Below are 17,979 nucleotides of genomic sequence, written 5' to 3'. Positions count from 1 at the left end.
ATGGCGGTAAGGTTGTCAGCCTTACGCGCCGGCCGTGCTTTATTCCCCAGGATAATTGTTTAATTAATTCCTGGTACTCATTTCTGTTAGGCTGAGTCGACCCCAGGGCCATAGTGCGGCTGGAAGCGTTAGGTCCATTGAAAAAATCCAATGACCTCATCGGGACTTGAACCCGCGACCTTCAGACCTTCGACTCAGTTCATTTCCAAGCTCATATATCCCGGAAGACTAGCGTTTGGAAGCTCTGCACATTTATTGGACGATGGTATTAAAATGCAGCTTAAAGAAGCAGAATCTAACTGGATATCTTTCGTGAGGTTAGTTCAAACGTTGGCCGCGCCATAACTGAAGCGGTTAGTCGCTGGCTTCCCATCGCGGCAGCCTGGGTTCGATCCCGGTTCTCGTCAAGTGAGATTTATGGTGGACAAAGTGGCGCTGAGGCAGGTTCTCTCCGAGTACTTCGGTTTCCCCTGCCAATCTTCATTCCACCAATTGCTCCACAATCACCCTCACCTATCATCTGGGGCTGGTACAATAGGCCAGAAGTGGACTCAGTACAAGGGACTTAGTCCCACCCACTAGCAATAAAAAATATTTCAAATGTTATTTTAAAGGGGACCCACAAACAGACACAGTATAGTGAGTCATGCTTATACATAGAGGAAATTCGTGGCGATAATTGGCTTGGAGAGAAAGTTGCAAACTGAGCAATGAAATTACCAAGTACGAAGAAATAAAGAATGACAGATTGAAATGTGAATTAGCGGTGATATTACGTGAAATGTTAAAAGTTTTCACAGTTTTCTTTTATAAAACACGGAGGTAAAATTAAATATTTTCGGAAAGTGTGAACTCCGCTGGGAAATTATTCTCTTCTTGCTTCTTGCATTTTAACGAAAAAAAAACAAGACGCAGTTTCCGCGCTGTTGTCATCTCGCGGCGCTTGACACATGCGCCGTAGTAGCGTACCGCTGGCCTCAGAATGACAGTGTGAGTGTTGTGAAATAAATTATTGTGTAATTAGGTTTTTACTCTGATTAGGAACATACGTAATTATCTCTGGTGCATTATATGAGCTCGCTGACGTAATGGCGTTCAAACACGGCATCGGCGAGAAGGTAAAATCAAGTTATGATACGTACTTACTGGGTCACGGTACATTTATTTATTTATGGTTAGCATAAAGACGCTATGAGCAGTTTTAGACTACATAACATCAAACTATGAACAAGGATGTGGAATGAATTGGTCACGGTGAAATTGGGTGTACTGTCCCGGGATTTGCCTGGAGGGAGTGTGAGAAACCACGAACAAGCCTGTTAGGATACTCGATGTCCCGACCAGGATTCGAATTACGCATCTCCAGAATACAAGTCAGAAGCGTCACCGCTTGAGCCACGTTTCTTGGTAGATCACAATAAGAACGAACGCTGACGAACTAAATACATTGAGTTGAGCCCTTCTTGAGGAGCTGCCAGTCTCTTAGCCAATTAAGGGTTTTCCAACATTTTATGAAGCCCGAAGGTTCATTACTGTGTTCACAAAAGCCCCCCCCCCCACTGGTCCCTATCCTGAGTTAGATCAATCCAGTCCATACCTCCTCATCCTATCTGTAAGATCATATTAATATTTTCCACCCTCCTACTGATATATTTCCTGTGGGTTTCCCACCAAAATCCTCCCTCAATCATGTTACATGCCCTACCCATCAGCAGACGAGGAGATATAAGGTTATGGGCTGAATGGTAGCAAGTTTTACCAGAGTTCAGTCTCCAAAGGATTAGTCCAAATCCGAGGTCCTTTCATAACAAACTTATTTTTAATGGTGAGAAATTATTAGCCCCGCACCCAATCTCCAAGCTGGATGAGCACCAATTCTCGGCCGTCCGCTGCTGCATATTCAGTATATTCGTAGCTACCCGCGTAGTCGGTATAGCGATTAGCTGAGGGCTGGACGACTGAGGGGTTGGAGTTCGATTTCCGGTAGGGCCAAGAATTTTCTCTTCTCCATATCGCATAGACCGTCTCTGGGGTCGACCCAGCCTCCTATCCAGTGTGTACCGGGGGCTCTTTCCCCAGGGGTAAAGTGGCGAGGACGTGAATTTGACCACTCACCTCCAACTAGTGCCGAGGTCAGTAAAATGTGGATCTATACATCCACTCCCCTTTACTCCTTCATGGTGTAGTGCTTAATCAGTTAAGTACAAGGACAACTTTACCTTTTTAACCTACACATCTGGAGGCCGTCTGTTCCATCCGCAACCTGAGGACGCCCATGCCGTGGTGACAAGGGACTACACGTAAAATGAGATACAAAGGAGCGCTAACGGAAATAATGTTCTGATGGTCACGTGTTTCACCAAATTATGTTTAAATGAATAACAATCATGATTCTCCCTCGTATGTAACTGTTAGTGTGTACAGTATTCTGCATTTTCTTGGAATATCGTACGTGTTTAACATATTTTCGCGTACGCCCGCCTCTTTGGTCTAGTGGTCAGAGTTCCTGGCTACAGATCCAGAGATCTCGGGTTCTATTCCCGGCGCTACCAGATTTTCTGAGAAATAGTGGGTCTGAAACGGTGTCCACTCAACCTCTTGAGGATAACTGAGAAGCTGTTTCAAGGAAATAGCTGCTCCGGTCTAGAAAACCGAGATTAACGGCAGTGGAGATCCGTCGAGCTGACCACGCGACACCCTCTATTCACGTTGGCACTAACTTCGCCGAGAAACGGTAGTCACTCGGTCGGAATAGTTCGCTTGCGGACTACAGACAACGGAGTTTTTTGTTCTTTGATATTTTGAACAATTAAAATAAATATTATGGTAAGAAAATCAAAGCTTGGCCATGATGAAATAAGTGATAGAAGGAGAAAGTAAACTGAAATAGATTAATATCTGATACATCAATATTATTATTTATTTGTATGCAATTTTGCACATCCTTGATGCCAACGATATGAATTTCTGGCTGCATTCAGCTGTACATGTTATACATCAACGTAATCTCCTTCGACTGCGAAATGTCATCATCCAGTTGCGTTAATCTAATTGCCACACCACCCCAATATCCCTGGTCACTCCCCCTTCGACAGAAGGGAGCGAGTTGGTTTGGTTCGCTCTTTTAAATGATACCCAATTACCAATTACATGCAATCAACCTAATTACATGTAGGTTTATGGAGGAGGGGAGTACAGAAAGGGGAAATCGTTGTGCCCATAAAATGTTAACCAGTTTCCTTTTACTCCCTAACGCTCCGTCCCTCTGCCTGTTGATAACATCGCCTCATTAACAGAAGCTCGGATTTTGTTTCCGCATTGTTCAAAATGTCCTAACGTAAGTGCATTTACGTTACGGTTGCAGAAGCTGGGGAACGTCATTAGCACCGCCTTCTGTTAATGCTACTGCAGCAGGAGATATTTTATCCTAAATGCCCACGTAGTTTATGGGCATATCCTTTACACAACAGTAAGATACAAAATACTTCCGTGAGAAATTATTACAGTTTACTTACCGCTGCAGAAATCTTTCGAATGACTGCTAAGTTCATTGTTTCGGTTCCATCAACATATATATACCGTATTTACGCATGTATAGGCCGCACATTTTTTGCCAAAAATTCAAGAGGAAAACTGGGGTGCGGCTTATATTCGAAATATTCGAAATCACACTTCATTTAAAAAAATTATATTCATAATTAGTAATACAGGTGTTCTACTCCTGAAATAATATTCCAAGAAAATTATTTTTTCTATAATTTCTGTCTGAAAATTGTGCTGCGGCCTATACACGCACGCGGCCTATNGTCACGGTAGCCGAGCGGTCTAAGGCATGTACTGTCTTCGCTTGCTCGGAAGCCGGGATCGTGGGGTCCAATCCCACTCAGGGCATGGATGTTCAGTTTGTGTGTGTGCGTTTTTCTGTGTTTGTGTACAGGTAGAGGCCTTCCGACGAGCTTATCACCCGCCCAAGGAATCCTACCGAATGTGTAAGATCTAGAAAAGCCGAAGTGAACGGAGAAGTTCATGGAGGTAGGCCTAGACCCACTGGGGCTGTAGTGCCAAGGGGAAAAATATATATGTATATAGATATATTGCACGTTGAAAGTTGACAACATGTTTGAAGCTCTTGACCATCGTCACGTTTGGCTTATCTTCGCTTTACCTTACGTTTCTCACTTGTTGAAATACCTTCACGAACGTGAAGGAGCAGACAATCACTGGCATTACTTAAGGCAGTCACAGCTGTCGCGCGGTCTTCGCCCGCTCAAACACTGGAATCGTGGGTTCGAATCCCACTTGAGACATGGATGTCTGTGTGCTTTTATTCTGTGTTTGTGCTCTCTTGTGTGTAGGTATTGCAACGGGCTGATCCCCTGTCCAAGGAGTCCTATCGACTGTGTAAAAATGATCAAGAAACTGAAAAGGCGACCAAGGTCTAGATAGATGGATAAGCCTTACTTAAGGGTCAGAAGAACAATAAAGTTGAAGTTATAAGGGAATAAAATTCTACCTCTAAGCAATCTTACAACAGGCACTAGAGTGGTCAGCTTCACAGTCCGACATTTTACCCCGTGGAAGGAGCCGCGAAAATTATTGCATGCGAGATTTATCACATCCCAGAGCCAGTGTGGACCCTGTGGAGAAGATAGATCGCTATTCCTTCTAAAAGATAGAACACCAAGTCCTTGTAACCTGGACGCTATGCTGCTGAGGTATCCCCAGTTCCTGAAAAGAAAAGTACCTAATTAACAGGATAATTGGAACCATGACCGCTATACTATCTATCTATTTCTGTTGCTTCCACTTGGAGCATACAGCATCCGTGTAACGCCTGTCTCACTTCAATTTCTTAATCCTAGACAGTCGGTAGGGCCACTGAGGCACGGGATCAGCCCGTCGCAAGGCCACTACCTGTGCAGGACAACACAAACACAGTATAAACGCAGACAAACATCCATGCCTTGAATGGGATTCGAACCCACGATCCCAGTGTTTGAAAGAGCGAAGATATTTCATGCCTTAGACCGAACGGCTACTGTGGTCGGCGACCGCTAGACTAACTCGCCAGGAAAGTCCAAGAGAACATGAAACTAGTGACGTCCCTTAGGGCTTGGAAGTTAATTGCTGGTTAGAGGTTTATTCGCACACCACTTTTCAGAAAGTCATGATTACATGGGGTAAAAACATACCCTTATCAGATTCAGAACTCCTGAAGTTATAATTTTACTGCACAGATGAAACCCTCTTTGGTTTTTACAAATACAAATTAATGACAATCCTCCGTTTGTAATGCCATCATTCCTTAGCCGTCTAAAATTTAGTGAACATACCAAGCCTCAATACTTAATGACATTTTGTTCACGTGTGCCACTATTACACTGAACACTGCGTCAATGTAATCAAAGTGGCTTACGTGTGGGGTCACTGAGGTTCATCTGTGGATATAACACACAACAGTGAGGCACATGCTGTGGAATTAATTACATTCTGATTTCTCACAGGTTATAATCCGCTAAAGCTATATATTACAGCTTACTCGATATCTGTTTGCTGGGTACAAACTTTTAAGTTAGACTTTCTTTTAATTTCAAGAGTGTATGCACGCGTAACTTTCTGGGAGTTCCTTTCAGCGTGTGTAGGAACCATGCTAATCAAATTAGTTAAAATGTGTCTCGCCTTCCGAATGAAACTCGTACGGTGTAAGTTTGTTGCGATCTTGGGGTTGTGAAGGAGGTGAGGAGGGCAGAAGGAACTTAGAGCAGTTTGCTTGGATTAGTCTATCAGCCGCTGTACAGGCACGGAAGAGACGTAATCAACCGCGTGTGCTAAGAGTTCACTATAACGAATCTATTCTATCCTGTGTCACAGTCACAGAATAATTAACAAGATAACTAATTAATTAATGAAACATAATCCTCATTTAGAAGCTAATGTTCATCCACGTAAGTTTTAATGGATTCTTATTTCTCAATGGCCCTGTAGCCCTTTGGACCTTGGCCGTTTTTTTTTTCAGTTTCTTAATGCTATATGCAGTCGGTAGAACTCGTACTGGGGATCAGCCGGTCTCAAGTTCGTTACCTACACACAGAACAACACAAACAAGGAAAGCACACAGACATTCATGCCTCGAGTGGGGTTTCGAACCCATGATCACAGTGTTCGAGCGGGCGAAGATGGTTCATGTCTTAGATCGCGCGGTCCCCTGTGATGGGATTTTTAATGGAATATGAAAGTTTATTACCTTGTTCAGAAAATTTCACCTTCTTTCTTTTAATTCGCTAGTAGGGGTTGGAGTCCAGCTGGGTCCGCTCGGCACGGCGGCCACTGATTGGCCTATTGTAGCCTGCCCCGGGTGATTATAATGATGGAGAATTTGGTGGAATGAAGGGTGGCAGGGGAAACCGAAGTACTCGGAGAAAACCCGCCCCAGCGCCACTTTGTCTACCACAAATCCCACTTGACCAGACCCCGAGATCGAACCCGGGCCGCCGCGGTGGGAACCCAGCGACTAACCGCTTGAGGTATGGCGCGGCAAAATTTCACCTTTGTCAAATGAAAACAGTCCACATTTTCACATGGAATTTCATGAAAATATTAATAATTCTCCCATGTAAGCTTTGGGCTTTTCTCTTGAGACGGAGCTTTCCAACTTTATATATGCATTAATTTTGCAGTCAGTGTTCACGTAACTTGTTCAAATGTTGCGCACTACATGCAGACTGTGCAGTTTACAGTACAAGTGCTGTAGTTCAGCACTCTAACCCAATGTTCGTATGTGATTTCGGGGCTATTATGATCTTTTCTCAGAATCTAATCGCGTTCGTACTCCTATTGTCAGAGTTTATCGACGTTCGCGTTTTATTTCAGTCTGTTCGCTTTTACGACAATATTTCAGTCTAAGTATGCTCCTGGTTTTGTTTCAGAATCTGCTTAAGTTTTACGGTCTTGGTTTAGAAACTAAGCCATAATGGCAGTCCTTTTTAGTTCTGTCACGTCCTCACTCTAGTTTCAGAGTTTTCTCAATTTCTCGGTCTTGTTTCAAACTTTCCTCACGTTCACGAACTTGTTTCAAAGTTTCCGCATATTCGCGATTTTGTTTCAATGTTTCCTCACATTCGCGATCTTGTTTGAAAGTTTCCTCACATTCGCGATCTTGTTTCAATGTTTCCTGACATTCACGATCTTGTTTCAAAGTTTCCTGTCCTTCTCGATCTTGTTTCAAAATTTCCTCACGTTCGCCAACTTGTTTCAGACTTTCGTCACGTTCGCGATCTTGTTTGAAAGTTTCCTCACGTTCGCGAACTTGTTTCAAACTTTCCTCACGTTCGCGAACTTGTTTCAAACTTTCCTCACGTTCACGAACTTGTTTCAAATTTTCCGCATGTTCTCGATCTTGTTTGAAAGTTTCCTCACGTTCGCGATCTTGTTTCAATGCTTTTTCACATTCGCGATCTTGTTTCAAAATTTCCTCACTTTCTCGATCTTATTTCAAAATTTCCTCACGTTCGTGAACTTTTTCAAACTTTCATCACGTTCGCGATCTTGTTTGAAATTTTCCTCACGTTCGCGAACTTGTTTCAATGTTTCCTCACTTTCGCGAACTTGTTTCAAAATTTCCCCTCTTTCGCGATCTTGCATCGAAGTTTCCTCACGTTGGCGAGCTTGTTTCAAAGTTTTCATGGTCCTGTTTCAGTATTTTAAGATGTTTCTGTTCTTGTTTCATTTAAGTTAGCAAGTGTTACCCGTTTTATATTAGAATCTGCTCAAGTTTACCGTCTTTATTTCACAATCTACTCTCGTTCGTGCACCTTTTCAGTCTCCAAGAATTCTCTGTTGTAGTCAAGAGTTTACTCATGTTTGCCGTCTTTTTCTTTTCAACGTACATTCGTGATCATATTTTACAGTGTACTTACTTTCGTGGTATTTTTATTTTGCAGATCGTGGACGGCAACGCGAAAACGGATGTGAGTAACCGGAAAGACCCGGGCCTGTTTTGCGGCGAGACGGAGCAGCCACAGACATTCATTTCGGAGACGAGTTTCGTCAAGGTGCTGTTTCACACGGACAATTTCACGGACCAAACGTACTTCAGTTTCGATTCGCGTGCAGAGCAGCAGTTTGAGGTGTACTTGAGATACGGACAGCACCCAGAATTATACCCAAACCGCCGCGGAGAAGTAGTCTCAGGGTAAGTGGGCCTTCAGTAACTTACAGTTTGGGCAGAATTGTAAATAACTCTTACATTACTTGTGAACAGTAATTTGCCTTTAGGCTGAATATAAAGTGTTATTTCTTCGCCTACTAAGCAGCTCTTCCTTCCTCAAGAAGGAATTTCTCTTGCATATTGAAGGTGATTCCATTACCTCACACTACTGAGCTGTAGTGCTGGCCTTCAGTGACCGCCTCTGTGGTCTAGTGGTCAGAGTTCCTGGCTACAGATCCAGAGGTCCCGGGTTCGATTCCCGGTGCCACAAGATTTTCTGAGAAGTAATGGGTCTGGAACGGGGTCGACGCAGCCTCGTGAGGATAATTGTGGATCTACTTGAATGGAAAAATAGCAGCTCCGGTCTATAAACTGAAATTAAAGACCGTAGGGATTCATTGCGCTGACCACGCAACACCCTCTATCCACTAAATTTGGCACTAACTTCGCCGACAAGCGGCGGTTGCTCGGTCGGTATAGTTCGCTTGCGGACTCAGTCCCCCCCTCAGTACCTCGTTTCAGGTAGTCTCAGTGATGAGAAGAGAGTGGAAAAGCGAGTGATGAACTTGACCGACCAAGACTGATGTTTTGGACAATAGTTCCAGTTTGTTACTCCCCTACTAACATGTTCCAGGTCGTACTGTGAGCGAGTGTTCAGGGATTGCCGCCTCCAGACCTGTTACGTGCAATCACCTGCTTACCCCGGTGTTTACCCCAGAGGTCTCCACTGCCGTTACCATCTCAACACGAGATTACCCTTCATCAAACTCTACATAGAGAACGAGGAGTTCAACATAGATGGACAGAGATGCGAGAACATCATGACGTGCCCTATGCGCCCCATCTCGTCCGGGGAGAAACACTGCCCCTATGATTATATCAAGATATATGATGGCATCAACGAGGGAAGTCCAGTCATAGGTATGGTTCATGACAATGTGTGTATGTGCGTGCATGCGTGCCTGTGCCAAAACTGTTTGAATGCCACTCATTCACTTCACATGTAACTGCAATATTTCATGATTTTAAATGTAGTAATCACAATCTAGCTAACATTAGTTAGATTGCTATTACTATTAAAATTCATTAAAGTTTTATTTTTTACACCTCACTAGGGCGTCTTCCATTTGTCCAGACAATATATTTCGATCCCTTTCCTTGGATGTTTATATTCTGGCGGCCGGTTGTTTGCTATACATAAGCTTGTCGTTGTTGTCACATTTTGTCTCCTGCTTGTACGTTGCTCTCTCTACCAGCGTATGCTGTTGTAGTAGGATAATGAAGTTTCTTTCTACTCATCAAATGACAGGTACGTTTTGTGGAATGGGGAAGTTCCCGTACTCAATCATCGGGACGAGTGAAGATTTGTTCGTAGAATTCGTGAGTTCGCTGGCGGGGCCCCTACTCAACACTGGGTTCCATTTCAACGTGGGGAACTGGCCCGGACACGTCGAGACCGCTGGAAGCAGAAACGGTACATGTGACTGGGTGCTGACCAGCGAGGACCTGGCGACTTCTGGCGACTCGGAGGGCATCTTCCTTTCAGTGGCGCATTGGTATCCGCCCCACACGTCCTGCACTTACCTCATGCAGGGACAGAAGGATGAGGTTGTCAGGCTGTATTTCCCAAGGTAAGGATATGCAGTCTGAAGAAAACAAGGAGTTTCAGTAAGTCCACGCTTAACATTGTCAGAGTTAACATTGTTTCGTTATTACGTTGATGCTGTTTTCATACCAAGGCTCCACACAACGTCGCATTAACCCATTATGACGTCGTTATCAATCCTAGAGTATAAAGAAGTGGTTGAAGAGGAGTGTTTAAAGTTGACGAGCCTGAGCTGTCATTGACTGGTCACTGGCTTCGCCTTTGGCCAACAGTGAATGCAGTGTATCATAATAAAGGTAAAGCTATCCCTGTAACAGCCCGTGAAGGCCCACAGGGTTGTGAGAAGTCGAGACTCCCACATTTTCTCTAGACAATCGCCTCACAGATGGCGGTGAGGTCAGCCTTACACGCCGGCCGTCTTTTACCCCCAGGAAGATTTCTGGTATTCATTTCTGTTAGAGGCAGAGTTGACCCCAGGGCCATAGTGTGGCCGGAAGGATTAGGTCAATTGAAAAAATCCACCTCAGTAGGATTCGAACCCACGATATTCCAGCTTGTATCATAGTACCTCAACCAACTACGCTACTGCGTCCCCCCACCCTAGTAGTATACGAATGTGAAAAGGGTATAAATGATAAAGCTCGTCATTACAAAGTCCTTCAGAATAATATATCATACGAAATCTCATTATTTAGGCAAATATATATTTTATGTTTATATTTAATTTTGGGGGTCTAATATATATATATATATATATATATATATATAGCGCTCGCATGTTTATAGAGTAAAACTTCAAAATTGTCTTACACCATCAAAATGCTGAAACACACGTACAGAATCTTCGAAGTTTTTATTCGTTAAAAGATCTCGCCGATAGAATTTCAGATTTAAGCCTGTAAAGTGAAATGTAGACTATATGCAATACACTTATGTCAGAGAAGTTGCCGAAGAAGCTAGGTGTAATTTTCCTGCTTCTGTTTTACGTATGGAACAGCATTCACGTTGGATTTGAGATTCTCACAGCTGTGGTTCACTATGCTACAAGCCGGAAGGTCGCGGGTTCGATTCCCAATGAGGTCATTGGATTTTTTCCAATTGACCTAACTCTTCCAGCCGCATTATGGCCCTGATGTCGACTCAGCCTCTAAGTGAAATGAGTACCAGGAGTCTTCCTGGAGGGTAACGGGAGGCCGGGGCGTAAGGCTGACCTTACCGCCATCTGTGAGCCGATNCGATTGTCTACAAAATTTGGGAGCCTCGACTTCTCACAACCCTATGGGTCTTCATGGCTATTACAGGGATAGCTTTACCTTTTTTTACCACATTGGTTGTTATGAAGAGTACAATCTTCTGGGTTGTGACGCCGTGTAGTCCGTTGAAAGTCAACCGACGTTTCGGAGGATCATATGACCTCCATCTCAATTCGACCGTTAACATACAGGCGATATGGTCCTCTGAAACTTCTATTGACTTTCAACGGACTACACGGCGTCACAACCCAGAAGAAAGTACTGTTCAGCATTGACGTTGTTTCTTAGCATCGTCTGAATGTAACCAATGTTGCGGAAGTTTCATTGGTACATTTTGCGTCCGTCTTCATGTTCGAAGCGCTTAGGATGAATGGATTTTCGCGTATGTCTAGATTTAAACCTAACAGACCTGATCCAGGCGGTTAGGGACACTAGACTGGGAAATGTTATCAAAACGGCCCATTTAAAGGAATTTCCGAATTAATTTTTCAGATGGGTTTCCCCATCAGAAGTCTTCATGCATTCCTTTTCCACCTCATCATAGATATTCTTGACAATGTTAGCCTCCTAGGTGAACCTCACCATTACCAGGTGACCTGTATAAAACATTAAGTTCCATGTCTTGTCATATGTCTAACTGCTTGTTTGTGTCATCCGTTTTTCCCTTCCTTGGCACTACAGCCCCAGTGGGCGTAGGCCTACCTCCATGAACTTCTCCGTTCACTTCGGTTTTTCTAGATCTTACACATACGGTAGGACTCCTTGGGCGGGTGATCAGCTCGTCGCAAGGCCTCTACCTGTAACCAAACACAGAAAAGCGCACACACACAAACCAGACATCCATTCCCTGAGTGGGATTCGAACCCACGATCCCGGTTTCCAAGCGAGCGAAGACGGTACATGCCTGTGTCATCCTTTACAGTAACAAATGCCTTTCTGAGCACATTTTTTACAAATATTTGACACCTATATTCTCCGTTCATAGAGGGGACCATGTTGTACACCCACAGGCATACTAGAATAATTATTGTATCTTACATCATGATCTTTAATGTTTTGGAATGAGCAATTTGGCCCAAGAGGTACCTTTTCTGAATTCTGTATTTGGAGGTTGGAACGTCGGCCGGAATACTGTGTATCCTTATCAGGGTTCGCAGTTATCCTCAGTCTCTTCATGCATATACCTGGATATTACTTCCAATCTGAGCACATTCGTTTCCAGTCATGCTCTTTCCATTCCTCTGTTTACCTTTCATTCTACAATTCTACGTTATGTAATTTGAGATACATGCAGCGTCGTTAAATAAGTAAATCATAAATATAAAAAAACATCTCAATACAGAGGAATAGTAATTTTTAAGTGAATATTAACAAACATTTCCGCAATTATTATTCTCCTAATTGAAATTTTTTCCCTTGGCACTACAGCCCCAGTGGGCCTAGGCCTACCTCCATGAACTTCTCCGCCTAATTGAAATTAAGGATCTAGTAATCACTGACTTTCTGAATTCCTTGAAATCAAGATTTTAACGGTAGAATAGCCGTTAAGATAAGAATTTTGTCGTCTGGGATATAACGCAGTGTAGTCTATTGAAATTCATCTGACGTTTCAGGAGTATATGTCACCTCAATTTTCAGGGTCGAAGAATAAGCCGGAAAAAAAAGACCAGCGTGAAGCTAGTAGGAAGCAGAAAAGTCACTTAATTTTCAGTGGCTTACATGGCGTTTTGTCCGAGGAGGGATAACTCTCTATAGCCAGTGTTGTGAGAATCTCAGATCCTGCAAAACTATTAACTGATTCGTCAGGGTAGAGGCAATTCACAGCACACCGTGAGAACGCAACTGACATCTGTGTTCTCTTACAGTTTCCGTATCAATAGGATAGAATCACCAATCCAGCTCTTCGATGGTGATTGTGGTGAATCTCTAACCTTGTATGATGCTTCGTGGCCTGATGATTCCCGCATCATCAAGACTTTCTGCGACACTTTCTCTCGCGCCATGGAGAAGCATGACTTCGTGTCAACAGGAAATGCGCTCTTCGTACGATTTGAGAGTAAAACAGGAAGTTACTCTGGGTAAGTATTAACACCAAGTGCTTCATTACCTGTATTTTTGTTTTCCGTTGGCACTACAGCCCTCATTTGGGCCTTGACCTGCCTCCATGAAACTCTCCGTTTCACTTCGGTTTTTTTCTAGATCTTAGATCCTTGGGCTGGTGATCAGCTCGTCGCAAGGCCTCTACCTGTACACAAACACAGATAAACGCACGCCAACATCCATGCCCTGAGTGGGATTCGAACCCACGATCCCGGCTTCCGAGCGAGCGAAGACAGTGCATGCCTTAGACCGCGCGGCTACCGTGACCGGCAGTGTATAAGAATAATATATAAGAATTCAGTTCGTACCTCACAGGAAACAGATCCGAAGCCACGATCCCGGCTTCCAAGCGAGCGAAGACAGTGCATGCCTTAGACCGCGCGGCTACCGTGACCGGCAGTGTATAAGAATAATATATAAGAATTCAGTTCGTACCTCACAGGAAACAGATCCGAAGCCACGATCCCGGCTTCCAAGCGAGCGAAGACAGTGCATGCCTTAGACCGCTCGGCTACCGTGACCGGCTTACCTGTATTTTACCCTTCACCAAATAACGTTAGAGTGATGAAGTCAAGGGAGATAAAACGAAGTCCTAAGCACACATATGGGGGCTGAGTAATGGTTACAGTATTGTCACGTGTTAGTGTTTATAACAGGGTTTGGACTGATAACTGGATTTATTGAACGCTTAAAATTCTTAACTACAGGCAACTTTAACGCCATTGCTAACTCACGCACTAGACTTTCTACTACAGCACACACTAAATCTTCTCAGTTTGTTTTCTTTAGCCGTTGCTTAATAACGGATCCAGACAATGTCCTCTGCTTACGGCCTTCCCGGCTGGCGACTGTCTCACAACTGCGTACCTGAACTGTCCAGCCTCATTTACAATTCAAGACAAAAGCCAATGTCACAGTTCGTCTTGGCACCAAGCCCCTTGAGACTCACGACCACAGATATATTCTTGTTGTCATAGTAACTTTCGAGTTCCTTAAAGAGAGTGGAACTTCATCAGATGAGCGACCATTAGTTTCTGAAGAATAACTGCCCTCCTTGGAGTGAATTAGTTACACAATAATTTTATGTTATTAATCGAGTTTTTATTTAACCACTGTACGTGTATATGGTCGGGGGATAAACTAAGATGGATTTTATGGGACATAGGTTGTGACCCTGGTCGGTTATGTACCTGATTCAGGATCATTTACAATGGGAAGGAATGAAAATGAGGAATTTGCGTGAGGTCTTATAATACTTAAGCTTGTTATCTTTAAAAACAGCAGAACAAATGCAAAATATATTAATTCAAGATAAGATAAATGAATTAACCCAGAGTGAAGAAACAATAAAAAAGGGAATTGAAAGTTTCAGTATCATAAAATGTAAGGTAACATGAAATTGAAATGATATATGCGGAGTTAAAACAAAGCGAAGGTGAACAACTGATAAATGAAAGACATAAGTTACTGATAATTTACTGATACATGAACTGTGCAAAAGTCAGTAACGAAACATTTTTATCAGTAGTTTAGCTGTACATGGACGCCTCTGTGGTCTAGTGGTCAGCGTTCCTGGCTGCAGATCCAGAGGGCCGGGTTCGATTCCCGGCGCTACTACACTTTTTTTTTCGGAGAAGTAGTGGGTCTGGAATGGGGTCCACTCAGCCTCGTGAAGATAACTAAGGAGATATTTCAAGGAAATAGTGGATCCTGTCTAGAAAACCGAAATTAACGGCCGTGGGGATTCGTTGCGCAGACCATGCGACACCCTCTGTGCGCAAAAGTTGTCACTAAACTTCGCCGACAAGCGGCGGTCGCTCGGTCGATATAGTTCGCTTGCGGAATAAAATTATGGAGTTTAGCTGTACATTCTCTTTATGATTTTCAAACCTACATGAACCGCCATGAATGAAACGTATTGTTGTACCAAATACAATTTTACAATCAAGAAATTACAAACAGAATTACTATACTGATGACGCTGTTACAAAGAAATCTATACAGTGAAGCTTTATCACAACAAGCATGCCTCTTGACTCTTACTTTCTATTATGATGCTGCCTCATTTCAAGATATTGTTTGTAAAATGTAATTGGAAGTACCCATTACCAACCAAACTAATCAACCTGCTCCTGAAAGTTAACTCATCTTCTCGGGTTTTCTTTACACAATATTATTGTGACGTGTATACTCATTGCTAAGCAACGTCTTTGTAAAAACATTCTCCGGGAAGCAAACACTCAAAACAAGAGGGCATCTGTTACTGGGCAACGATTCAGTAAACACGCTTCATTAAAATATAGGCTGTGTTTTCTGCGTTGTACGCGCAAAGTGGTTATGAAGAAGAGTTCTGAAGCTCATAGGAGCAGAGTGAGTGACACCCCCGTGTGGAGGCGGGGTCGAATACCTCCACCGTGACCCTGCGAGTCGTAAGAGGCGACGAAACGAGAAGTCTCAAATCTGAGACAGTAAAATATGGTCGCGAGTCCCAAGGGACTCAGACCCGAGAAAGACCGCGCTAGCAAGGGCCAACAGTATAGGCAAAAGACAGACCCGTCCTCTCGCCAGAGAGGGCGCCCCACAAAATTAAGACCGTAACTGTCGAACGGTAATAATTCTGGGGCTCGACACCAAGACTTACTGACTGACTGACCGTCAGTCGCAATGTGACTGACTTGGCCTCGTAGGAGCAGCGTAGTATTAGTTGTCAGGAACTGGGTCGAGTTCTGGAGATGACAGTCGTATATGATTAAGAAGAAATGGCAAGAAATTAATTAGGCCGTGAAAAGAAGACTTAGTATGTGGTTTGAAGTGACATTGAGATTGTTATAAATCCGTTGCCAGGATACGACTAGTGAAGACTGAGAACAGTAGTGTGTGTGTAACGGTGAACTGTAGAGTGTGTAGAACAGCGATAGCGCTGTATTGTCTGTAGTCCCGAGTGGGATGTATAAGGTGTCAATAAATCTAATCATCCAATCCAAAACCCCGTCTATACTCAGTCACCCATACACGTGACATTATATACAGAGTGGCGTACTAAATCATCCAGTATTTGGTTTAGTATTAATTATTTAAACATGCAATGTACGATGTTTTGTAACATGGCAACGCTTAGGGCTAGGGCACACTAAGGAAACTGGCAACCGCAACGCGACCGCAATTTCCGAGAACTGTTATCAGCTTTAGTTGAACACATGTTACCGAATGGCGCAGCGCACATTGAGGAAACTGCATTGCACGGCAATGCCAGCCCACGAAGTGGAGTACCAGGCCTTTTCAGCCCTCCACAACTGCATATTCAACATATTTGCAATTACCATCCATCTCCAGAAGCTAATTAAGCGCGTCCTGATGGCGAGACCCACTTCCTCTTAGAGTTAAACTTGTCCCCCCCCCCAATTCCTATCTCACATCCTTAAGCCTGCACTCAAGAAACACAAAAATAATTCCTTTTTGTACTTTTCTTTCCAGGTCGTCGCTGTACTATTGGGCACATTATGATTTCTTTAACAACTCGAGATACGGAGAGCGTGTCCCGGACACTGCGTGTGATGAGGTGTTTTCCAGCTGGCGTTCCCAAAGTGGTTGGTTTCGATCCCCCCTCAACACTCTGGTATATAAGCGCAGCGACCCCACAGAGGACGTTCGGTGCCTTTACCGCTTTTTAACAGACAAGAGGCTCTTCGCACGTGTCATTCTTACTATTGACGCCATCAATTTCAAGGTAGGCCTCATCAAGTTGAATGGTACCACTGCCTATTTTAGGTTTAGTTCGATGCAGAAAGAAGGAATAATTAGGACGTAACGCTGTGTTAGACTTCTCCTCTCAGTCGGTTACTTGACAGTGCTGTGATTATGATGACTGTGTGGTGTCGGGTGTTTGGATGATTGTTGAATTGGAAAGGATCTGGAAGAAAGTGATCATATTTTTCTTTTATTATTTTTTGCATCCTGTCATATATCGTTAAGAGCACAACGGCCACGGAAGTGGTCGTTGCTGATTGATAATAAACCAGTAGTAGACATGGTCTGGGCAACAGTAGAGGGGAAACAATCGGCCTACGGGGTGGGGTGGGGTACGAATTTACAGTCGGCAATTTAGAGACACATTTCGGTCTTTTGATTTGTGTTAAATGAAAATTATTTGAAGTTGATGTTTTGATCATATCATGACCATTAATTGCCAGCAATCTAAATGTCTTACAAGTCATTGTAAATAAAACTCTTAACATTTAAGATAAAAAATTATGATTTTTATAACAGTATCTGGATAATTCTTGTTATTAACTGTGAGAAAATTCAATTTCTTTGTTTATTTTTGGCTTATTAAAAATGATTTCGGTAGCTCAGATTATATATATAGCTTCATCCGAAATGAAGAGACCACTTTGGACACCTAAGCATTTATTTATTTGTTTATTTATGTGTGTGTATTTATTTATTTATTTATTTATGTGCTGCCTATTGACAGTGTTGTCAGTAGTCAGACTGTATAACGTTGAACAGTAGATTTCTTATTTAATAATGACTTGGAAAGTATGTGGGAGAATGCAGTCATAACATAATCTGAGACACTATATTGACATTGCGACTGAGGAAATCACAAAAATTCGCAACTAGGATAGCCGTTCCCAGGGCTGATATTTGAAAGTGCCACCCCACCCCCAAGTACAAAGCAGAAGTGCTGCTCACTGACCACAGTGTTAGGTGACATGGGTAGAACACTAATATTAATATAGATGTAACAAGTTAAGTGTGTGAGTGTGGGGAATGTGTTTATCTGGGACAGATACAGGCCTGTGGCAGGCACA

The 17,979-nt window shown here is 43.2% G+C and overlaps 1 protein-coding gene across 1 annotated transcript in view; it reads left to right on the top strand.

Annotated features, from left to right (window-relative positions):
- LOC111868044 overlaps positions 1-17,979 on the top strand; it is a 453,072-nt gene that overhangs the window by 426,066 nt on the left and 9,027 nt on the right. The window contains exons 3-7 of the mRNA XM_023858397.2: positions 7,941-8,191; positions 8,841-9,127; positions 9,516-9,837; positions 12,931-13,143; positions 16,640-16,892. Of these exons, the coding sequence (XP_023714165.1) occupies positions 7,941-8,191; positions 8,841-9,127; positions 9,516-9,837; positions 12,931-13,143; positions 16,640-16,892 (1,326 nt within the window). The remainder of the gene's footprint in view (positions 1-7,940; positions 8,192-8,840; positions 9,128-9,515; positions 9,838-12,930; positions 13,144-16,639; positions 16,893-17,979) is intronic.

The sequence above is a fragment of the Cryptotermes secundus genome, unplaced genomic scaffold (genome assembly GCF_002891405.2).
Source record: "Cryptotermes secundus unplaced genomic scaffold, Csec_1.0 scaffold97, whole genome shotgun sequence".
NCBI lineage: Eukaryota > Metazoa > Arthropoda > Insecta > Blattodea > Kalotermitidae > Cryptotermes > Cryptotermes secundus.
Note: the sequence above shows the minus strand (reverse complement) of the source record. Positions and strands in the feature narration are given on the sequence as shown.